The following is a 25241-nucleotide window of genomic DNA, read 5'->3' as shown; positions in this document are numbered from 1 at the left end:
AATCCTCCGCTGCCTCCAAACTGAAGCACCTGCAGCAGAACAGTACAGACAAGACTAAAAGTGGCAGAAGAGAGGACTTTGTGAAGGGCCAGCAGCAGCAGCAGCAGCAGCAGCAGCAGCAGCAGCAGGTATTATATCTTTACACTTGACTCTCTGAAGGCTAATGCAGGCTTGATCTGGCAGGGTCTGTACAGTATTTAGCACACTCTTCAATGGTATTCGATACATACATGTTATTCAGGAAATGTAAGAAAAAGCTTGTCCAGAAGAGAGGTAGACAATCATTAAAATGAAGATGGTGATCATTATAACAAATTGCCTTTTATTACATTGTCCTTTATTTGAAACTGGAGCAAAGAGAGGCAATGATCTGTGGCTGCTATAAATCAAGAAAGTTATATAGTAATGTTTTTGATCACAGGCACAGGCACATTTGATGACCTTGTTTTTGATTCGTTCTTCACCTCCACCCGGTACCCACAGAACTCCTGCATTTTCCCACCGTGCTTCACTCTTCACCTTACAGTATACCTAATCTTTAAGATGTCTGTTTATGTATTTATTTTAACGACAGTGGCTATGATTCATGCGTTTAAACCAGCTAGTTAATGACGGTAAATTGTTGATGGCAAAGTCTCATTGATTTGAGTTTGTGAAAATAGATGAAAGTATTCTCTGCCGGTGTTTTTGCTCACAGATGAGGAAAAGTGTTTCAATTAAATCTAAACCGGATTTTTATACCTAACACCTCTAAGTATAGTATTTAAACCAATTAAAAAGTTATAAAATACTTTACTTTGCTTTGCCCTAATTAACAAGTTTAGGTCTGGATCAATATAGAAGAAACTCCCTGCGTAAGCCTCTTTGTATACATACTGTATGTTGGTATCTCCCCCTGATAGCAGGCTTAACTAACTTTAATTCGCCAGCACTTCAGTGTTCAGTCAAATATGGCAAAGGACTGGACATTAGGATGCTTGATGGCCTCTGGAGGCGAGGAAATTGAACTGTTGAAGCATGTAAGTCCAGTAAAGCCAGGAGAAGCTTTCTGCACAGAGGAAGAAAAAAAAGCTTAATGTCAATGTAATTTGAAAAATAACAAGAGCAGTGGAGTGAACCTAAACCTCCATACTCCACTGAAGTTGACAGAAACAAATTCATGCTTGAAGATTGCAAAGAAATGAATGTGTGAGAGATGGGGACATAAAGAAGCTTTGCTGGCGTCAGACTAAGAGGAGATTGGGAAGAATCTCTGCGGTGCCATGTAATAATCGCCTCTTTAGTCGCTGGCAATCAGCGGTTATTCAGTATGAAGAGGACAGCTCTTTTTTCCCCACCATTACGTCTTTCACGTTTCCTCTTCTTTATGTCTCTTTCCTTCTTCCATGTTCTACTCTGCAATTGACGCACGCTGCCCGTCTATCCTATTCACTCTTCCTTCCGCCAGTCTTTTCAATCCCTGTGATTTAAAAGTAGAGTGGATTCCCACACTTGTATAATAAAAGCAAAATGATTCCTATTATTTCATTATGACACTCGCACAGGGCCCTCTCTCTTTGTCAACAAACTGTTCAAAACAGCCATTGTACAAAGAAGCTGTATGTGTGAAAGCACTATCCTCAAAGGGACAGTGGGCTCTCAAAGCTAATTGTCAGCGTGGGAAGTTGTTGCCAAGCTGTTTAGGGTGGCAACATCCCACAACTGCATGACGAATAACGAAAAGAAACAAAGAACCAGCTGACTTAAAACAAGAGAATGAACAGTCAGCTGTGGCGGCTTTCACAATAGCTGCATTTTGCGAAATTTGAAGTATGAGCAGCTTGTAGTTACTGTAAGAGGTTAAGTAGTCCTTTAGAGCAGCAGTAGGTAAGGGTTGTTATACAAAAATAAGCCGAAGCTATTCTCTAGGGAATCAGAGGACTCTCAACAACGAATTCTTAGTTACTCTCATTACTAGTATACTCTACTACAGATGCACAATACTCCAAAGTGTTTCATATTAAGCAAATTAAGGATTTTGAGATCAATAATCACATTTTCCCATATGTTTAAAAAAAAACGTCACAGTAATTAAAAGTAAACAACATCTTAATTGGCCCACAAAAGATAATTGTTTACCTCTAGTTAAATAAATCGGCCACATTTTTTGATTCATTTGTGAGGCACAAATGAAATAATGACATCATTTTGGAAGTGCAAAATACCAGTTCATACAGTCAGGTTGCGACCTGCTTTAGGCACCTGGATGAAGACTATATCAAGATGACTTTAGCTTGAGTAATAAAGACTGTTGGATTCTTTGGCAGGAATACGCTGTATTTAAGGATGCCAAAGGTTTCATAGAATGCGGGTATGTTGTGCTGGCTTTCTGTATAAGATCCTCTCTGGCCTCTCAGTCAATCACATGTGCCCTTTCCTCTTTGGAAAGTAGGCTAAAAAACGTTCACCAATTGTAGCCAGTTAGCTCCTGTCAGCAAGAGCAGCAACAGCCACAATTACACCACTTTTACAAAAAGTAAAAATATTAAAGAACGACTGTATGGAAAGTGAGTTTGTCAAATAATTAACATAATAAAAAATATATATACACAGACTTTTGAAAAAATACAATTCTAATATAATGAAAAATAGGGATAAAATGGCATCAATAAGTACATTTTTAATTATGTCTTGAATTATTAAAAAACTTCTCGGCTTATTTAAATATTTGACATATATTTTCATTAATTTTGTATGATGTCATTTATAATCAAACACGTTTGGGTTTCATACATTTTGAAGCTGAACTCTTTTAACCATGCAGGGACGCATGCTGTAATACGAGCTCGGTTGAAAATGCCAACACACAAATATTGTAGCAACCTCTTTTAAACCTTAATGAGGCACCAGGCTGAAAATGTAACATTGTGTTATTGGTTTCAACAAGCTGTTGCTTTTAAATCGGCTCCGTCTCAGTCGGCTTCTTGATGTCTTTAATGTTAAACTAAGAAAAACAGCACAGATTCTGACAATGAAGCTTACATATGGATGGAGCAAAATGTGTCTTCTAAGGCAGGGGTCCCCAACCTTTATTGTGCCAAGGACTGGCAGATACATAAAAAAAAATTTGCGGACCGGTTGTCAATTTTAACTGATTTGAATATTTACTCACCAGCAGGTGGCAACAGAGGCTAATTGTATTTAACAGCCTGAAGAAATACCAATATGCATCCAAATCATATTAACAACGTTTAAAACCAGGATACAATTAAAACAAAAAATTAGAACCGCTTTACAAATATTAATATAATATAGCCTAATATAGGTGGCAACAGTGGCTAATTGTATGTAACAGCCTGAACATATAATAGAACAATATGCATCCAAAACATATTAACAACGTTTAAAACCAGGATACAATTCAAATAAATTAGGACCACTGTACACATATTGATATAACTGAAATGTCAGTGAGACCCCTGGGCTTGTTTGCCAGCCATAATAACGTCATACCGGGGCGTTCGTTCCGGTGCACTCCGACAGCATTTAGCACTACATCGAGATTAAGATTAACTTCTTTTGGGAACACCCACATACCTATGGAGTTGGCCAGATGTGTGTAAACTACTGTTCATAGTCATTTGAAAACAAATGCCGTTGTTGAACACACACCGAACATACACACACACAGCGGAGCTGAGCAGAGCACATACACACACACACATCATGCGCCTCTGTGACCGGACATTTCCTTCATACAACGAGTAATAGGGGCAATAATCGGGCCGTTCGATGTGTGTGTGTGTAGAGGTGTGTGTGGTTGAAACGTAGCAGCCTGCAGTGGGGAACACAGTGAAGGCGGTGTGTACACGCTGGTGCTGCACTTCTCAGAGGCTGCCTCCTGATGCTGCAGCCATTTCATGAAGTGAAGGAGGCTTTACAAATAAAAAAATAGCTCTACACCCCTGGCCGCAATGTCCTTAAAATGAAGTCAGAGTTCAAAATATATCTAAAATAATGTATGCACTGCCATTCCCCCACAAACATAACAGTGCGATTAAACGGTTGTCTCCTGTGTGCTCCACTTCCTATTGGCGCACCACCTGTAACTTTCTCTGCGCAGGAGAGACCTTATGCTAACTAATTTTGATTTATTTTGTATGTTTTGAATGAAATAATATGACTGGTATAAAATACAGTAAAAAATGTTTTATAATAATTGATTTCTTTTTGATAAAATATTTTTATATATTTATAATTCTGCAAATATTACGATAAAATCACAGCTATTTCGCAGCCCGGCAGTAACACCGGGGGTTTGGGGACCCTTGTTCTAAGGCATTTAAGTTTCGCACAATGAAACAGCTGACTTTTCTGTAAAAACGCACTAATTATCTGCAGCTCATCTGAGGAAATGATGAAGTTGGCTGACTCATTTGCATACAGTCTTGAATAACTCATTAAAAACGTCTGCAGACTGTATATTTACTTCACCTGAATCCTTATTTTCTTGTCACTGACTTTGTGATGTTTTTAAAGAGAAACGCAAATTATGGCAGCTAAAAAATTGTTATGAAAATCCTACTCCTACTTCTTTTTCAGAACTTAAAAGCAAGCAGGTTTTTAAAGATTATATTTGTACCGGCCGCGTCAGAACAGTCACAGTTTTCGGCATATGTCTTTTTCGGATCCACATTTTCAGAATCAGAATACCTTTATTCGTCCCACAAAGGGGACATTTGCCAAGAAGCATGCATTAAAAAATATATTAAGATGTCAAAATTAAATCACACACTTTACAGCAGCCAGGTATATATTGCACAGCCCTCTAACATAACTGTAACCTAGACATGATTCATATTAGAGGCAACCCTCCATAGGGCCCCCTCCCTCTTATTTCTCCCTCAAACTGACACCTGCTGATCACCTGACTGATAATGTTGTTCTAATCAGACGTGCCCACCGTGGGTGAACTCTCTACTCTGGCAACATATGAAGGTAAAGATGTCTCTTCTCTTAAACCTTCCCCGGACACAACTCCCTAGATGTGACCCCCAACTAGTAACCCAGTTCCCATTGGTGTTTTCTCTTTTGTTTCCTCTGGCCGAATGATAACTGACATTTCTAGGGCATTTTAAACTGGGCACAAACAAGGAAGCAAGGAGCACACCACTTCAGAGTCTCCAGCCAATATGTAAATAGATCTAAAATATATAAATATCTTTAGCATCGGTGGCATTATCTACAACACAATGATGATGACATTTCCCACTAGTTCATATGAAGGGCAGCTGGTACACATTAACATATCATAAGAGCCAGCTGGACGGACAGTAAAACATTTGAAGACATGGCTGTGTACCATCTGCACTCAGCTAAAACAAGATGCACTGGCAACACTTTTTGTTTTTTTACGTGTGTACTGGGTATAGCACTGCCAATTTCGAGTTACCCACTTATTTTACCATCAAAATAAAATATTATGGTGGACAGTGGACACATTTTGTGACATAGACAGATAATGGTCATTTTGAATATTTGGGATCAGCAGCTTTAGTTCCAGGATAGCCATTCAGATGTTAGGGTCATACCTTTGTCAAGCCCCTGCAAATAATGTAGTCCAAATGGATCATTGGAGCAAATGTAGTCCTAATACTCAGGTTCTTAAGCTAGTTTAGGCTCTGATGCGTATATTAACAGAGCTAATGGTGCTAAGGCTGCCTGCTCACTAAAGCTTTACTCCAAAGTATTAAAGCATCCCAGACTTGAGGATCCTTTGAATCCGTGTCCTGGATATGAGTTCAAAGCCACAAATTCTCCCTGTTTGCTATGGCACAGATCAAGGAGGGCACGATGTGGAACCCTATTTCCATTTCCCATTCAGCTGTGTATTACTTCTGTTGGTAAAACAGGTTAGTTCAAGGTGCTGGGGGTTATCAAGACTTGTCCTGGGAGGCTGCTAGGCATCTCTGGCATGCGTGAGATGAAGGGAGGACACTCTGCAGCACGCACACACCGGGACAAATGTGTTGACCAGGCTTGAGAGGAGTTTGTCATGCAGAAGGAACAGCCCCTTCCTCAGGGGACGGTTGGCAACCCGTGCTCTGCAGGTGAAAGCCTCCCAGCAGACGAGCCCACCTGCTCTGCTTTCATACAGCGCTAATCCCCGTAATCAAAATGGCTTTATTGCTAATGCAAAAACGCCCCTCCTGTTGCTTTTTTATAAAAAAGTGTAGATAAAATGTCCCTGTAGTGTAAAATTATTTACAATAAAATGCAGATATGGTTCTTGCCTGCTCGTCTCTCAACCCTGTCATCAATGTTGTGTCTTTTCCTTCCTCTGCCCCACACCCCGCCCCCCCAAAGATAGAAATTACAAACCTTTTTGGTTAAATGCATTCAATTTAGCTTTACCAAAAATACATGTTATGACAAATGTGTGAGATTCATACTGTTGGAACAGTGCCATCTACTGACTCATTCTAGCATTACACAGGGAAACTGAAAATGTAATGCTGCCTGTTCATCAGGATATTTTGCATTTTTAATGAGTTCAAATCATTAAAACGTGTCAAAATAAAGACACCTTATACACGTTGTCACTTAGTGTTGCACCCTAAGACAAAAGTGTGTTTATCAACGGTTTGGTCATCATGTGTGCAGGTCTCGTGGCTTGCACCACACATGCTGACTTCAACCTGTATAACAATATTCTGTGTTTGTCTTTTGTTCTGTTCTCACCTTTCCCTCACCCACCCCTTACCCCTCCACTACACGTCTCGTCTGTGGCCAACTCCACCCCTCCCGCCACCCTGTGTGAACCCACGCCGCCCTGCACCCCCGACCTGTCCCTGTGACCCTGCAGCAGTGAGCCACCTGCCTTGTGGAGCCTCTTTAGCTTCCTTCTCCTCCCGTTTGCCTGACAGAGATCTACACACATCTATCCACCCGTTTGACTCCATCAGCTTCTTTCATATCTCCAGTGTTTACTCCAAAGTCTGTGTGTGCAAGCATGCACGCACGGGCTGTTTGACTGTGATGGGTGTGGGAAGGAGCTGCAGGGGGACGGTTGCCAACCAATTTTGAGACTTTAATTTTTCATGATTTTCCCTTTGATCCCTGAAACCCCCACCCCCCCCATTCCCTTGCCCCCCCTTTTGTGTCCTCGCTCTCACCTGAAGGCCGTGGGGAACAGTGGTAGTGTTGAGCCGTACCTCTCTGGTATCAAAACGGGAGTTCTGCCAGGCCGAGCACCCTCTCCTGCAGCAGTGTTCACCCCTGGCCTGAGGAAGCCCCCCCGGGAGGGGCTGCCCTCCCTGAAAGGCTCCACCAGCCAAGCCAGGGCTCTTCTGGCCAGCCTGTCCGCCTCCGGCCTGAGCGCTGAGGCCCTGCTCCTCTCCTCCACCCTCCGCCATCGCCGCCTCCTACGTGAGCAGCGAGCCTCCTCCTTGCCCCTGCCCAGCAGCAAGTCCTCCCCTTCTACTCCCATCGCTACATCCCCCTCCTCTTCTGCTTCACCCACCACCCCGACACCCTCCCTGTCTCCCTCCTCTCCCAAGCCTTCCCTTACCCTTTCTTCTGCCGTTCCCCAGCCCAGCGTCAACAGCTGCAAGGAGGCGGGCAGTGGGCAAGTGAAGCAGGACCTCGCCCCGGGGTCCTGAAGAGAAGGAGGATGGATGGAAGCACCATCATATTATGAACCATAAAGAGAACACATATGCATTATGGGAAATTGGAGCATCTTTGAGTGTCATATTTCAGGACTTTTTAGATTGTCCTCTCTGCTTTTTTGGCCTCACTCCAGTATGCACTCTGCATATCTCCATGGCAAGACCTACCATACCGTACATGGAGTCACTATCTTCTTTTTGGACATGTGTCCTACTCTGATCTGGTTCCATAGTTCCTCTGCAGTTCTCCCACACTCATGCTGCAGTTTGCCAGAAAGAGAGCCCACAAACGGGCCTGCTGTAAACTGATGTGGTCTGGATGGATTTACTGACAGTAGCAGTCTCATAAAACCCCTCACTCAACGGGGTTGTTAGTGGAGTAGACATCATTTATAGACTTTTATCATAGAAAATAGAGCTGCAATAATCACCAAGTGAGTCCAGTAGTCGTGTTTGTTCAGGTTCATATTGTGTCACCTGGCAGAATGTGCTCAGAAAAAAAAAAGTAGATCAAGGTGATGATTATGGTTTTGTGTTAAAAGGGAACTCGTGGCTTTTCATGCATCACCTGTGTTTTAAACTGAAACTGGTGCTATATTTTCCCCTCTGTTTGTACACTGTGTAAAGAGTTTACATGATTGTTCTCACTTTTTTTGCAAGTGTACATTCCACTGTCTGACATGTCACACTGTTTAAATATTTATATGAACCCTTACAGGAGGAAATCCTTGCATCGGAAAATTAGGAACAACTATAGGACATCTTGACTTAAAAATGTCAAAAGCACATTGAAAGGAGCGGTCTTATGACAGCACACCTTTACTGAAAATAGAATAGAGGCACAGTTACACAAAAAGGAAGGAAGAACGCAGACAGTGAATTGTAAAGAGATTGAATTTCTGTATATCTGTATTGACAAGTAAATAATGACAATCAGGATGTTCCGCAGTCACGTCCTACAGGTTGCTAAGGCATTTCAGCACCTGACATCACACACCTTCCCAAAGACTCAAGCACACACTGATGAGTAACTCTGTCACTCCTTCTGCACTTGTAAAACGAACCTGTGTGCAGAAACCTTTGTTGTTCTTTGTTGTTATTGTTTTAGAGCATTTTGATAAGGGATGAATCATTTTTTCTCAAGTCACAAGTTGCACCGCTTGAAAAGAGCCACATCGACAAGAACACCATTTCACCCTTTAAGGAATCTAAAGAGCAGAAATATAAAGTGCTTTATTTTAGGACACTTATCTTCTTTGAACTTCAAAGTTACTCTGATGGGAAGCAGCTTACAACGATGCGTAATACCTTCTTTGAACAGGAACAAAATGTTTCTTGCACTGCAGTGAATTGATCGCACTTCAACACTTGACACAGTTTCAAGCAGTGTTTGAAAGCTAAAGAAAGAAAATCCGCACATATTTAGACACTTCACGCAGCTTGACCCTTGAAGGGCCTGAGATTTAGATATATAGGAATATAAAGAAAGCACATTTTCCTCTGAAACACTTGACACCTTTTTCTCAAATGTTGATCTTGTGAATCTGCTTAAAGAATTATGAGCACAAAGCTACAAATGTTCCTTAAAGGAAAGAAAATCCCCGTTTCTTTTAAATGACTGTACGCTAGATTAACAATATTGTTGTTCCTTCATTTGGTTCTATTACCTGCATGTTAAAACATTTATAAATGTTAGGCCTTTAGTGTGCATCAATGACAGTAGATGAAGTTATCTCTATGTATAGCACATTAAAGGCCCTTCAGTGATTCCCTGAGTGTAAACCCTGCACACTCTGAAGCCCCTGGCCTGTGTTATTGCCTTAAGGCTGCCCACTGGGGATGTGATGAGGTTGAATCGACAAAGTTTTTTTTTTTTTTGTGTTTCCAGTGGTTCACAAGAAAGACTGTGTGAAATCGATTCTTTGTGGCATGAGATTAAAATGTCCGAAAGTGGATTGTGTCACATGGCATGCAGCTTGAGAAGAGGGGATTAGTTTGGGGACTTTTGTTTGAAGGCTTCTTTAATAAGACGGCTTCTTGTCTCCATGGAGAGTGTTTGTGATATGAAAGAGCCAAAGAGATGAGAGGAAGGGTGTGACAGCGGCTGTTCTTCCCCGTCTCACTTAGCTGTGTCTGTAATGTGGGGCGTCTGTGAAAGAAATGACACTTGTTGAGGTTATTTTAGGACAAAGTCTGATGGGCCTCAGTAATGACAGTAACAGTGTGTGAAATATGTAATTAGCACTTTTCCCGTGCTCTTTCCTGAAACTCCTGCCTGTTTGTCTGTAAGGACCTGATATCTTTTTCCCAGTGCCTCTAAGACTTTCCACAAATCCCCTGTTGATCTTGTATAACAGTATTAGATCAGCAGCAAAGACAGAAGAACACTTTTACCCAAAGAAGAGGCTGCGAGAATTGTCTTGCTTCCATCTTTTGCAGAAAAACAACACTTGAAAAGCAGAGTGTGTCAGGTTGCAGTGTGTACTAAACACTCCCTGAGCTCTAACAATGTGCACAGCTACGGCGTATTTAGCCTCACCGGTCGCTCTGTAGCTCCATAAGGCAGGTTCAAGCACCGGGGAGTGAAGTCAAATGAAAGTAATTCACTTACTCATGCTGTTCCACACCCAAATCCATAACTCTCCCATCAATTAAATCTGCTGCATTAGCGTCTGGTGAGCGCTGGGGAGGGAGTGTTCACGCTCGGCTGCTTTCCTCAAGTTAAGTTTGAGATGAAACCTCCCAGAATTGCGTGACAGTGCTCTCTGAAATGTTTTTGTTTTGTTTTTTATAAGTGTTAGTGGGCTGTGGTTTCAACATGTCCGGAGGCTTGGAGGGCACGTCGCAGAAACTCATGCAAACTTGAAATCAAACATAGAAGAAGTATACATATATAAATATATCTAAGTGAGATGTTTGTGTATGATATTATAATTGTGAAGAAAAGTGTGATATATATATATAGTCCTAGATTAAATTATATACTGTAAAATGTCATCACCTCTTCAGTTTTATATATTAGTGACCATTTTGTACAGATTTTTCCTTTTTTAATTCATTGAGAGATATTACATTTCACACTGAGATTATTTATTCATACGCAGAACATTTTTATATTTCTTTAACGATATCTGTATAGATAACAGTTAGCCTCTGTAATATACGCTGAAGTTCATTTTTTGATTATAGGGTTTTTATTTACGAATACAGAGTTGGATTTGATGTAATTTTGATTTTTGAAAAGCTTGTCCCTGAAAATGCTTGTCCAGCTCTTCTGCACCTTTGCCTCCTTATGTGAAGGGTCACTATTGAGGTGTGAGAGGCTGGACCAGTGCCTGTGCTTAGGGGCTTATTTTGCTACTATTTGCGTGTTTAAGGGGGTTGTTTTCTGTACCTGTGGTCTGTTTTCTTTTGGTTTCACCCCATCCTGTATTTGTGATTCAGCTGGTATTAGTTGGAGTTGGTCAGAAGTTGTGGTAACTACTGTGAAAGGTCAGATTATGGGCCAAGACGTTTGAGATCACATGGCTTTCATTTTTAGCTGTGTCATGTTTGCATGTGAACAGGAGTGGTAGCAATGTGGATGCTCAGTGCAAAAGCTTTTTAGAGACAACAACAGGTGGAATAAACAGTTGGAGTACATGTTCTTGCTTATTAAGTCCAAGTTGTTGCACTGAGGGGCTTTAAGTAGCATTTAAGCTAAACCACCAGAGTTGTTAAAACCACCCAAGATGGATCAATAAGGGCACTTTGTGATTTAAAAGTGGAATCTCTTCCTTTGCCATTGTATCTTGTTTTTTATAACAAACCTACATTATATAGTATGTATCTGAGATTTTTACATGAATGTGTGGATGTTCAAAAATGTTGGCATCGAAAGTAGAAAAACAAAATTGACCTGTAAATAGGCTGAGTCATTCCTAGCGAGTTCCACAAATTGTTATGTCCAAAAGAAGATGTTTTATTAATAAACTATGACAATGGGTACAAAGATATATACAAAACAATGCATGTATAGTCTCAAAGCAATCGCACGGTGCAGTTGAAAAAAAATGTTGTCTACATGTTTTCTCAAAAAATATGAGAACGAGAAAGGGTTTCTATGTTAGGAGGTTTACACACATGAAGAATGAGACGTTATTTTGGTATGTGTGTCACAGGCATGTTCAGTCTTACTGTGATGTTATGTGATGATGATGATGATGATGATGAAGATGAAGGTAGTGGTGGATGTCGAGAAGGAACGCACCCCAACCAGAAAAGTCACCCGTGATGGTGTACTCTTTCCACAGATCGGTCCTCCCATTTGTAGAGTAGTGTGATATAAGAACAAAAATAATACAGAATATAGATCTATGATATATAAATTTAAAAGCCTACTGATACTGGAGATACTAATTTATCAGTGTGGATGCCATGATATTCTGTGAGACATGTGTGTGTTTTTCCTGTGAGAAGACAGTAGGCAGTTGAACCTGCCTTCTTTTGTACATACTTTGCTGTGATTGTGTGTCCAATAAAGTGCAGCTCTCTTGTACAGTGGCGGCGTCTGATCTTGCTTAATATTGTGTTTTATGTTGTGTTGTCAGGAAATGCATTCATCCTTAGCGACAGAAAATGTATTAAAATGTTGCATCAGGTCAAAGTGCTCATACAAATACAGTAGGTCTATTTCAAAAAACATCATGATTTTATTATTATTACTCAATAGGTAACCACACTGAATATTCAAAAGCCAATTGGTACCACAGAAATAGTAAAAGATTTATAATCAAATTACATTTTGCTTTTAAAATATGTTAAAATAGTTAAATATTCAAATTCTATTTACAGAGCAGTTTCACTCTAAAATCTTGGCTAAAAAACACGCTGCCACATGGCTTGTTATACATTTTAAAATACTGTATATACAGAACATTTTGAAGCATGTTCTTCTCGAGTTACATTTGTAAAAATTCATGCACCAGAAGTGGATTAAGGGTCCTGGCGCTGGGCTGGCCGTCGACCATCTGTCCGCCTGTATGGTGTGTTCCTCAAATCTGAGGCAGAGCAGGAGAGTTTCAAATAACAGCACATGAACTTCAAACACGCTTGAAATATCACCGTGTGACTCCACCAGGAAGCATCGTGTTACCCTACCTGTGATGATGTCCTCCAGGGCACCGTCCTTCCCCTCGCGTACCTGAGGCTTCTGCCGCTTCTTCAGTTCCGCTATCAGGTCCATCTGGGGCACTTTAGGCGTCTGAGGTCCCTAGCAAAGGTACAAAAAAAGCATTTGAAATCAAAGGTAATTTATATATTTCCCATTCCTCTAAGAGTTTGGTTGTCATGGGTTATAGTCAGGGATCTGTTTTCGATGATTATTTATGTTGCTTAAAGTATTAATTACATGGAAAGTTTCATAAAAAATATGGCGTATAGTATGTCAAAATTCATTAAACAAACAATGTTAATAAATCTCTGATATAACATTTAAAGACTTGTGATTGTACCTTTTGTGACCCGGCCTTGTTTGGAGATGACACTTTTTCCTCGCTGCTCTCTCTCTCCATTTTCTTTTTCCGCTCTATCTCCAGCTGTGCTATCTGTGTTCAATTACAGGAAAATGTAATCAAGTTGAAATGCAACATTTGTAATAAATACAAATGTGAATCCCTCACACATCCTCACCTTATAGGCCTTTATCAGGCGTCCAAACGTCGGGAAAAACATGGAAGGCTGCGTGGTTTTAGGATTCTCTCCGAAATACTCCACCACAGATCCGTATGCCTCCTAAAAAGCAGACGGGAAGATGAAATCATGTCTGAGAGCATGTAGTGGGGTGTAGGTTGTACATTTGAGATGCTTTGCAGGCTGACCTGAGCTTTCTTGCTGTCTGTGATTAAAGTCTCCAGCTGCTCACTGTTGGTCTTGATGAACTCCTTCAAAACCCTGCTGTCATCCTGCACCAGGAATTCCTTTTTGGCCATTTCCATTCCCCGTTCTAATGAGCGGATGTCCTGAAGAATGCCGTCCAATGACACTGTCCAAGAAACAACAACATTCAGTTTAGTATTTCTCGACATTTAAAATCACAAGCTACATAATTGGCCAGGTCGACTGAGTAAATGTACCGAGAGCCGCCTTGTCTATAAAGTGTAGATCAGTGTGGAAGTTGGACAGGTCTGGGTATTTCTCCTGGATGATGCTGGCGATGAAGTGGAGGAGGGTCTGCGAGCGGTCCGTAGACTTGGTCTCCAACAGCTGAAAAGGGAGGAAGTTGACAAAGATAAATACTTAATTTGAGTTTACTTAATTCAAGACTGCTTACTTTTTCTTAACAGTGACCACTAGTTACAATTTAGGAAAATGTTTCTCATTTGGAAACATCCTCTAGGAACCTATAAACAACTGATAAGAAAGGTCAAGGTCACCATGACCTTACAACATCATTATTTTGCTAATCAAAAAGAAATGTCTAATAGGGAAGAATTATGAAGAGATGACATTTTAGAAAGACATGAATGTCAAAGGTTTTTTGCAAAAGCTACAAACTCAAGAGGATATTTTAGTAACGTATGAACGTGTCTTTTGAGTAAGACAAAGACATCTCTAATTTGATAAGTGAAATTGTCTTGCTTTAAAGTAAAAAATAAAACTATAAACAACTACTTACAAGGTCGAGACTCTGCAACCGGAAGCCGTACGCCGCCCCCCTCTTACTGCTGTTCATGTAGTTACCGAAGGCGAGAACAATCTGAGGGGAAAACATGATAAATCACTCATTCACACATTTGGAAGATACTGAACAATTCATTTTGTTTGTCTTTTACTCACTTCTAATAACTTTTTCAGTTTGGTTGAAGACTTGATGGACATCGATGCAGCGATGAGGGAGTTCAGTTGCTGTGGAGGGAAAACAAAATCAGTTTAAGAGCGCCTCAGATCTCAGTTCTATTTTTAAATGCATGACAGAGACTGACCGGCTGCAGGCGTTTGACAGTATCAGGGAAGTTGCCCATGAAAGTGAGAGTGCTAATGCGCTGCTTCAGACGAGGAATCTTCCCAAAGCGTAGAATAAACTGATCCTCGTCGGCAAGCTCCTCCAGCGGGCGGCCATCTTTCTCATAGTTAAGCAGCAGCTTCATCTCGAAATCTGATGGTATGAAGGGCTCGAGTAATTCCAGGTCTATAGACAAAGACTCCTGGTCATACCTGGACAGAAAAGTAGTAAAAGCTACACCAGTTATTGTATGAGTGACAAAAAAGGAGGATCACTCAGAAATGTCAAAACATTGTCCATGAAGCACGTACGTCTCTATGGCGGTGCAGATGCCCGTCGGGTTGATTCCCCCCTTGCGTAACGTGATGGCCAGATTCTTGGCCTTGTTGCCGTCAATCAGGGAGGTCTTGCTGGGGGCCTTCTGGACCACCTTCTTCTTGATAGTAGCAATGTCTGCTGGATTACCCTGTGCCCTTGTCTTGAAATGTTCCTCAAAAATATCCATGTTCAACTCCTGATGTCCACAGAATGAGAGAAAGAGTAGAAAGTCAGGATGAATAAAGAAATGTAGTTTCCTGACAGAAAAACAAAGGAAACAGATGTTGGAGCTTCTTACCTCTAAGACCTGCTCGTCATCCAGCTCGTTGAAGACAGTGCCGGTCACCTGGTTTGGTTTTAAGGCCTGCCAGTTTAACAACGGCATCCTGAACTTGGTCTGAATGGGCTTCTTGCTCTTGACGCCTTATGAAACAAGAAAAGGAGAATCATCAAACAAATAAGATTTCCATTCATTGAAGGTATAGTCCCTTAAGATGGCGCATGTCATTTTTAAAGAGTTGCTATAGAGACAAATACAAAATGATAAAACACATGCAAACACAAGCCTTACGTAACATCCATTGCAAATACACAGATACAGAGAGACAGTTAGCTTCACCTCTCTCACCCACACCCCCAGCCATCAGCCCTCAGCTGTTTTTACAACATGAAATTGGCAGCAGTCCCCAGCAATAAATCAGTTACATCAGCATAGGGAGAAATCCAAGCGGTGTGTCCTCACTTCGCCTGGGCTACAAACTGCTTTGAAAAGAAATCAAGCTTTTCTGCCAGCCTCCTTACCAGATAGAGCGTTTGGTGCTCCAGGTGGAGGCGGAGGTCCACCACCAGGCGGGGGAGGTGGGGGTCCAGCACCAGGTGGGGGAGGGGGGGGTGGAGGTCCACCACCGGGCGGAGGAGGCGGCGGTGGGGGTCCAGCACCAGGTAGGGGAGGTGGAGGTGGGGGTCCGGCGCCAGGTGGGAGAGGAGGGGGTGGTGGTCCTGCTCCTGGAGGGGGTGGAGGAGGAGGAGGAGATGTCGGAGAGGCCAGCCCGTCTGGAACACCAGGAGGAGGAGGAGGAGGGGGTGGGGAAGCAGAATCAGTGACAGAGACACCAGGCTGGGCGGCTGGGAGTGCGGGGGTGTGGATGTACTCCACCACGGTGACAGGCACCACCTGGATGTCCAGCCCCCCGGAGGCGCTGCGTCCCAGGCGGAGCAGCCCCCGATCCTGCAGCTCCTGGACCTTCTGCTCCAGCTCTGAGGAGGTGGGGGGGGCGGAGGTGCTCAGGCGCTCCCGGTCCTTCTCCCTCTCCCGCTCCAGCTCCCGCTCCCTCTCCCTCTGCTGCAGCGCACTGACCTGGGAGCAGGACTGCCGCAGGCTCTCCTATCTCACACACACACACACACACACACACACACACACACACACACACACACACACACACACACACACACCACACACACACACACACACACACACACACCTCAACAACACGTCTTCCATTTCAGAGTCCTTTATTTCACTCACAGAATCATTATTGTGTAAAATGTAATCTCCATCTCAAATAATTGTTATGGTATTTCAATTGCCTTCCATAGAAGTGGTCAAATGCAAGGTCATTTCAAGATTGATTTGACAAGTGCAAATCTTTCTTTTTTCACATTAAAGATAATTAGATTTTACTTTCATATTATGATTATGAAAATAAAGTGAACTGCCACTCCTTTGACCTCATTATAAATGAATCACTGTGAGAATGGCCCACCTTGCTGTCTAATTAATCTCATTAAAGTGTGTTGGTGTGACGGGGGGGCACTTACTTTGAGCAGCTCCGTCTCCTTGGTGGCCTGCATGAGCTGAGTGTCAAGTTCAGATATCTTCTCCGTGGTCTGGCTCTCAATCTCCTCAAGCCGGGCTCCCAGCTGCAACCAAGAGGTCATCGCTTTAACATCACATTATCTGATCAAGAATGCAATTTGTCTTTCATTTGAATAGCTGACCTGTATGTTGTGTTCCTGCAGATCGTCCACATGCTCGAGGACCCCCCCCCTGTTCTCAGCGTCCTCCAGCAGGGCTCCAACATCCAGCACATTGTCCAGGTAGGCCTGGATCTGAACCTGCAGCTTCTCGCTCTCTGTCTGCTTCAGACGCTAACACACAGACACAGACAATTATTTAACAAATAAATATGGCAATAATGGGGTCAACTCAGTTGGACTTTATATTGGGATAATAGAATATTTTTGAATTACAGAAACTAGACAAATTCAGTTATTTGAGACATTTGTATGTACCTGTTTTTAGCAGTTAATACTGTAAGGACTGCAACTCATTTATTATTTTCATCATTGATTACATTCACCAGATTAATTGATTATGTGATTTGTTTATAAAATGTTTGAAAATTCTGTAAAATTTCAAATTCAGTTTCCCAGGGAGAGATCAATTATTAGACTACAGTCCAAAATACAAAATATTCAATTAACAATATTAGAAAACACAGAAAATCTTAATTTAAGTAGCTTAAACCAGAACATTCCTATTTGAAAAAGTTAAAAAAATAATTGTTCAATAAACAAAAGTTAGTTTTTGTTGAACGATGAATTGACTAATCTTTTATCTGCTTCTAGTTAAGAAGGGAAGTCATTATTTGATCAATGCAATAAAAAGGGAAACTGGATAAGCAAGCAGCAGCAACATCCGAATAAATAAGGAAGAGAAAGGGCATTAGTACTAACCAGATGGGAAACACTGGTAATGACATGCATAAATGATGTGTTTATGTGAAAACACCTTCAATGGCTAATATGTTAGCAAACAAAGCTTAATACCACATTATGTTGCTCCTGTGCAACATAAGCTTTCATTTGGAGTATCTGGTAACAAATATCACCTTTTTTGTATCTCTGTATTCGGTCTCTACTGTACCATCTCCTCTGGGAATGATCTGCCTGTTTAGCTGATAAATGCTCCCCATTCTATGTTCACTGACCCCCAAGATATAATTGTTACTTACCCCAAGATACTTGTCCAATCCGAGGTAAGTAAACTCGAACTGCAGATGAACACGGAAGTTCATGTTCTCCACTGAATGGACCACAATGTTTATGAACTGCATGCAAGCAACCTGGAGAGAAACATAAGGACAGTAAAGACTCAATGACATCAATCATTTAAAGGTCCCTTTATTTGTTAATAAAGAAATCAGCCAGTGTTAGGTCGAAAATGTGTGGGCCTACCATGAAGTCAATGTTGCTGTCATCATTGATGAAGTACTCCATCAACTTCTCAAAGCGGTTCCTTTCTCTGCTCACCTGAGAAAGAAATGGAAACATGCATTTTAATTGTTGCCCACAGGGGGGCGGAAGGGTGATATCCTTTACGTAGCTGATCTAAGATACACCAATAGGATATATGTCTTACCCTTGAATGGCCTTTGCAATCACACCCACATGCTCTATAAGTGCTAAAATTATCCCCAAAGTGCATGTGAGGCTTGGAATGTGTCAGTCACAACATGAGTTATAAAATAGAGGAAGTCTAGGAAAACGGTATGCCTGAACAAACAACGGTCAGAGTCAAAACAGTAAAATAAATATCTTTAAAAACCTCTGTGAAGTTGTCAAAAGCAGACAGAATGATGTCATGTCCTCCTCTGACCAGACACACTGCAGCCAGCAACTCCAACACAAGCGCTTTGGTCCTGTTGCAGCATAGGAAGGGGTTAGAGAGGGATACAGGCACACAGATAACACACACTTTCTCTCACACAGATGCACACACCTGGGATTCCTGCTGTTGAGGCTGAGGGTGATCTCGTTCACGCAGCATGGGTGAGTCATCACCAGGTTAAAACCAGACTGAAAACAGAAGGAAAGCTTAAACAGCTGGTGCCCAAGAGAGCTGCTGTGTTTAAGGATGCAGGAAACATGATTGTGTTTGGTTTGAGAAAAACAACATTATAAAAGCAACTACCGGTAGTTTGATTTCAGAATGTGTTTTACTTCTACCAAGCACAGTGAAACAGCATTGAGAAAAACATTGGTTTGGTCAGCTCACTGGCTAAAAAAAGACTTGTTTCAGAGCATGTTTTTATGCAAAACTTTAGGTATTGGACAAATACTGCACTGTAAGGGAATCAGATTAGGAGGCTTTACCTGGTAGTTCATGATGGCTCGCAGGCACATTATGCACACATGCACATCGTCTCTCTGGTAGGATGAATGGGATTTCTTATAAATCTTGTTCCCAATAGTGGAGCTTATTCTGTGGAGGGATAACAGGTTAATAGACACATTAATACATTTCTTGAGGAGAGGGAAAGAGAAGGTGAAGCGGCTGTATGTGCAAATGGTTTAAAGTTGAGGCCCAGAACAGCAGTTTGCCAATTATAACAACACTCCCAGGGCTGTTTTGGATATCCACTGTGTTTGTCTGACAGCTGAAATGTAGTATCAGATGGAAAGGAAAACCAAGAATAAAAAACTCAACAAATAGTGTGAATGAATGCAGTGTGAGAAAATGAACACTTCTCAACCCTAACCCAAATCCAAAAGAACTAGGTTGCTAAATCTCTAATTTAGTTGTTATTAGTACGTTTGAAATGGCTCCATGGGCATTGACTTGGAAAAAGGTGTTATACATCACCAAAGGCAATGTTCTGAGAATATGGGAACATTTGATGTCATAAAAATGACACTATATATAGAACAAAGCAGATTTGGGGATGAAAAAAGTAAATAAACATCCTGTGCATTCACAAAATCAATCATTGTGTATAAAGCATCTCCAGATTTATGTCACTGGTTTCTTACTTGCAAAACTTATTTAAAAAAATATTGATTTAACTTTCCTAGACCATGGAAATAACGTATTGGTACTCTTTATTTAAATGGTTCCTATGTTTTCAGTGAAAAAGGCCTTTAGCTTGCCACACTGGTCGTCTCAAATTGTATTTTTCTCCGGTTGGTTGATCTTTCAGTTTTTCACTTTTTATGAGAGAATTTGTTTAACTCTTTTGTAGATCTTGCAAAACAGGTTATTTGCAAAAAGGAACCGATCAGTTCACAGTTCAGCACCACAACAACTGAACTGTTGAAACAACATCTGTTAAACACCTGAACTGTTGAAACAACCATAACATTCATCTGCTGCTTAGAAATTATGTATCTATTGATCTAATATATCATATTCCAATAACTTGCATATAGACTCTTATTGCACTATTTCACTTTTTTAAACTATTTTTGTAATTACTATTTACTTGCACGATATTTCTGTGTATCTGCTTTATGGTGTTGCACTGTTGGAGGAGCCTGTGACCTAAGATTGTCATCGTCATAACTAAACTGTAGCTATGTTTGTATGACAGAATAAAAACCTTGAACCTTGAACTAAGAAAATGATATGGCATGACCTCTGTCATACGGCACCACCACACCACTTCTGCCTAGTGAGTCTATTGTCTGACTATGCATGCAACCTTAGAAGCTGAACGTTCCTCTTTACTAGGAAATCTTGATGTGGAGTGCACTTTATATGTATCATTAATTATACATTTCTGAGTACTGGAACCCTCATAGTTGCTGTTCCTCACTAATGGTTCATGTCTGGAGATTCTTACCTCACAGTCAGAGCCCGAGCAGCTCTGGTCATGCCATGTGAGTGAGAGCTGCTGGGGCTCTTGGTCAAGTCTTCCATCGACCTCTCTGCTGGCATTCTTCTTTCTGACAGGCTGCCACCATTTTCAGCACTATCCGCGTCATACCTAAAGGGTTAATATAAGATACATTGTGATAAATAGTCACTTTGTAAGAGCATCGTCATTTTCGGAGGGTTTTTAAACCACACTGGTACTCACGAGGCATCACTTTGTGCATGGGACAGGTATTCCACCAGGACATCCAAACCTTTATTCTGCTCGTTGAGAAACTCTTGAGCCCATCTACAAAAGGAACCACCGTTTTTAAAAAAAGGATGATGAACGAATTAAACACTGATAAACAAAATGCTTTGTAAATATATCTTAAAGATGTTGCACTTAGATTAGACGTGAAGCAAGAGTTTGTTTCTTTAGAAGGAAGAAATAACATTACGTGAGAAATGATGAATTCATAATCAATAAACCGCGCTATTGCTCAATCCAGTACTTTGTTAACTTCATGTGCGTTTGTGTTTATGTGTGTGTACTCCAACTGACTCCAACTGAACATTAATAATACATTTGTTTATGTATTTCTTCAACATTTACAAGCCCTTTCCATTTTTTTATTTACAAAATAAGCCTCTAGCTGTGTTGAAGAAGAATTATACATGTTCACTTTGGTAATAAATGTATGAAGTGAGAAGTGGGATCATCTTTTCATAGACTACAATAAAATATCACTTCTTGTTGCAACCAGTTTTCAAACCTGGAGGTTGCCACTGGTTTGTAACAGAGTAAAATGGGTTTCTTTTGCTGAGCACATTGGTAAACCAAAAGATATTCCTGTCATCACTATCTCTTCCACAGATTGATAGTTGGCGGCAATAACAGGGAAAACAGAGTGTTTGAACATCATCATTCTGTTAATGCTCACCCAATGTGATTGGTGCGAAGGGATATCTCCAGATCTTTCAGGACCTGTGTGGCTTCCTGAATCTTTTTCTTTAGCTAAAGTAGTAGAAGAGGTGAGAATTAAGACCTCCTTTTTGTTCAGATAGAAAATTAAAGACTTGTTAAATATGAAAAGAAGGTGGTCGTTTACACTGACCCTGCGAGACACCCCTCCTTGATCCTGGTAGAAGCTCTTGATCTTATTCAGGTAATTGGACGGGGGGCTTTTCACTTGGAATCGTTCCTGAGGAAGACGTTTTAGAGTCAAAGTACCTTTTGATTCAATTTTATCAGCAACACTGAGATGACTGGACTGAGATGGCACATCTGAAGCTATTATTGCCCCCCCTTGTTAACACAACAGGCACCAAATGCTCACTGTTTCCATGCCGACGCCATCAGTTGTCACCACAGAAACTGTGCTGCAGGGTTTTCACACTGCACTCTGCTCTTTACCACATACCCTATTTGGGTTTTGATGTACTTTGTGTCAACTCTATCTCAGTGAAGAAGTTTCCTGACTCATGATTATTTTTGCAACATATATGTTGGGTTTTATTGTGAAAGCAGCTCTTTATCTGTAAAAAAAAAACAAGTTCTTACCTGATCACAGACTAATTCCCACTTCTTGTCATTGTCATACTGACTCAACAGCTTTTGTTTGTCTGGAGGCAAGTTCATGTAGCTCTGAAAAAGACAGAAAGACGCTCATTAATATATGCAAGAATATGACTCTGGATGAAAAAAAAACGTTGAGCTTTGTTTTCTACAATTGAACACCTCCAGTGTAATTCAGCACAACATTTAAAAGTTGTAATCTTTTTATCTTTCTTGCTTAGGCAACAATATTCAAATTTCAACCCAACCAAACCACAGATGTACCTTCTAAAGGGTGTATACCTGCCGGAAATACAGATGACTCATGTTTGCATGCATTTGTTGATGGTTGTCAGTAGGCACCACGCACCAACGCTAACTCGTGTCAACTTCTAAGAAATGAAGGAACTGACATGTGGCGGTGCAATAATGATGTCAACTTTTAAATCACCATGCAACCTTTAGTAAAGATAAAGTTGTTGAAACAAGGCACATTATTACATACTTATTATTTTGTATATATTTGTTGTGTCTTTACTTTGTTACTGGCATTGTTTTAATAAGGGTATGGCAAAATTGTCATAGGACTAACCAAGATTCATAATTCATATAATCTTTATATAATCTGTATGGTATTCTACATGCATCAAGAACTCCCCACATCCAGAACCTTTTGGTGCCAGTTGACTCAACCAACTAAAGTGTTGACATTTTGCGCAAAAAGGGCAGTTTCACTTATCTCCCTCCACCTACTGTTAAATATTTGACTGATAGAAAAAGATTATTTCCCCACTCAAATTGCTGTAAGAACTGAATTATTTAATGAACCCACATTAAGTATTATGGATTATTCAGAACCTAATTGGGGAGTTTTAGTGGAAAAGAAAATTTCATAAGTTATTAAAGTGCAAGATACTTGAAACATGTATTGGAGCAAGTAGGGTTCTCAATCACTTTCTTTTAAATGAAAAGCCTTTAATTAAATACTTCTATGTTTTGCTCACAGTAGATTTTTGATACAATCTTCCTTTACACTCACAACACTGCTGCGCTCTACACCTGTCATTGGTTATGCAGCTAATACAAAGAAAAGTCATGATTATAACGAATTATCAGTTGATACTGGGTGTGTATCCTAAATATAACATATATAAGTGTGTACATTCAAGCAGTGGTTTGGTCGTGAAATAAAGCTTCATCTTTGGTGGGGGAAGGGAGGAGTCCTGTTGTGGGTTTTGTGGTACAAAGGAAATGTTACTTGCATGAACTTACATGAACATAAAGTAATATACATTTCCCTAAGTTTGGAAAATGTTTTATTTAGGCAAACAATCAATCCTGAATTCTTACAATAAAATAAGGTACAGCCTCGCTCTGAAGTTTGAATATGTGGTGGAGGAAATGAGGTCATACTTTCATGCAACGCCAGTGAGGGCGTTGTAGGTACAAATGGCACAGGCCACCGTTTCCGAGCAAAACATGTCAAACGGATATTTTGAAATAGTTAACGTTAGAACAAAGCCACACTTACATTTCATGTCCTCTTGTGGCATGACACTCTCAGAAGTTTTGTAAACATATGTGAAAAAGTCAAGTGAATCTTAACATGAAAAAAGTTACATATATAATGTGGTAGCCTACATAAGAACTATATATTTGACATTTAAAAAAATCATCAACACTTTTTTGATTATTTTATTTAAGGTATAAAATGTCTTGGTCATATTAGGCTGGTTGTTGGCACTTTATATATACAATTGTCGAGGCCAAAGACAAAATCTGAGATAAAGCATGAGGGGTGTCAAAATGCTCTTGACACCCCTTGACATTTTAGTGCTTTATCATCAAATACAATATTCTATATAGTTCATATACGTTTTGATGTGTTATTCTTAATGGTTTTTCAAACAATTAAAGTATTCATCATCAGATTTGGGATTTTCCCCTTGTTGCAAGGATGTTGAAAGAGTGGTGGAACTGTTGCTTTCCGGTCTTATGGTCTAACTCATGTAAATAAGTTGCTCAACTTCCCCTTGGGACCAGCCGCCTGAGCATGCACTAAATCACCCTGTCCCTGAACAGCTATTGATGATCTTTTTTGAAAGCACACATTGGCAAATTGACATCTTCACTGGATCGCATTTAAAGCAGACATTTTTTTAAACGTAGCCATCTGGCCCTGAAAGAAAATGGGCCTCAGTGTTTGGATATTCTTAAAAATATCTAAGAAAATGGGAAATGTTGCCATCACTTACAGTCTGTATTTAGTTCAAATGTTTTTTGGCGGCATAAATCAGTCACAACCCACACGTTTTCAAACAGGGCAATTGCAAAGTTGTGACTCTGAATCATATACCTGCATAATTTTCATAGATCTAACATTTAGCCTCTATTACAAAACCCAAGCTGCTATTGTTAATACACCAAGTGCATCATCTCTATTTTTGTGTGCAGTAAAGGTGTGTGCCTGTCCACTCACCAGCACCACATTGAAGCGCTCCTCCAGTTCCTCCTCTGGGGGCATGGGCAACTTGGGGGGAGCCGGCTGCTTCTTCTGCAAAGTTGGAGTGGGTTCTCCCATTCCTGAAGCTCCTCCGACTGAGGTTCTGGCCTCTCGGCCCTCAGTCTGTTCCTGCTCCAGGGCCCCTGTGGCCACATTCCCCATCACGAATCTCCACAAGTAATCCAGGAGGAAAGCTTAACACAAACAAACTTCTGAGAAATATGTGTACTTCAAAACAGAGTGACACAAACTGATCACTCTGATTGACAACAACAAGAAAGCCTAAAGAAACCAAGTATTTTGGCCTTTAGGAGTTGAACACCAAGCCTCACTAAATCCACATGAGTCCTGAGGGCAGGTTGGGTGATGAAAGAAGGTTTGTCTGTCCTCCCATCAACCTGTTCCTCTCTGTCTTCAAGTACCTTTGAGAATAAGGCACCACGCCTTGTGGGGGCCTGCTGCTCTAGCAAAAGACCCACCTAGTTTCACTAACTTGACTCTATATGTGTTGACCGAGAACTCTCCTGGAGAGTGACTAGAGAGGGCTGCGTGTGAGAGGAAGGAGAGTTGAGTGTGACACACTCTGTAACACAGAC

General features: G+C 40.8%; 2 protein-coding genes across 2 annotated transcripts; one reads left to right on the top strand and one right to left on the bottom strand.

The window, feature by feature from the left end:
* Positions 1-159: 159 nt before the first annotated feature.
* Positions 160-12191, top strand: LOC307015171 (uncharacterized protein). The gene has a single exon (XM_079643625.1). It carries the CDS (start codon positions 7080-7082, stop codon positions 7638-7640), a length of 561 nt encoding a protein of 186 aa, XP_079499751.1. The 5' UTR covers positions 160-7079; the 3' UTR covers positions 7641-12191.
* Positions 12192-12320: 129 nt separating this feature from the next.
* On the bottom strand, positions 12321-25211 carry fmnl1a (formin-like 1a). Its single transcript, XM_079643618.1, has 25 exons — positions 24622-25211; positions 22149-22232; positions 21703-21789; positions 21529-21602; positions 20811-20894; positions 20574-20717; positions 19108-19216; positions 18734-18810; positions 18560-18653; positions 18190-18264; positions 17967-18077; positions 16951-17100; positions 16771-16872; positions 15751-16333; positions 15248-15372; positions 14943-15145; positions 14612-14843; positions 14466-14534; positions 14305-14385; positions 13763-13892; positions 13508-13671; positions 13320-13421; positions 13142-13234; positions 12789-12900; positions 12321-12688 (listed from the first exon to the last, which is right to left on the bottom strand). The coding sequence occupies exons 1-25, from the start codon at positions 24805-24807 to the stop codon at positions 12624-12626; spliced, it is 3336 nt and encodes a 1111-aa protein (XP_079499744.1). The 5' UTR covers positions 24808-25211; the 3' UTR covers positions 12321-12623.
* Positions 25212-25241: the final 30 nt, after the last annotated feature.

This window comes from Notothenia rossii (genome assembly GCF_949606895.1).
Source record: "Notothenia rossii genome assembly, chromosome: 8".
Classification (NCBI taxonomy): Eukaryota; Metazoa; Chordata; class Actinopteri; order Perciformes; family Nototheniidae; genus Notothenia; species Notothenia rossii.
Note: the sequence above shows the minus strand (reverse complement) of the source record. Positions and strands in the feature narration are given on the sequence as shown.

Bases quoted from the DNA above. Each gene is read 5' to 3' on its own strand.
- fmnl1a (XM_079643618.1), bottom strand. From the start codon at position 24,807: ATGGGGAATGTGGCCACAGGGGCCCTGGAGCAGGAACAGACTGAGGGC. The intron at 18,811-19,107 runs GTAAAGCCTCCT...TTCTGTTTTCAG, and splicing joins GAGCCATCATGAACTACCAG to TCTGGTTTTAACCTGGTGAT. The intron at 16,873-16,950 runs GTCAGCTATTCA...TCTTGGTTGCAG, and splicing joins TGCAGGAACACAACATACAG to CTGGGAGCCCGGCTTGAGGA.
- LOC307015171 (XM_079643625.1), top strand. From the start codon at position 7,080: ATGATTTTCCCTTTGATCCCTGAAACCCCCACCCCCCCCATTCCCTTG.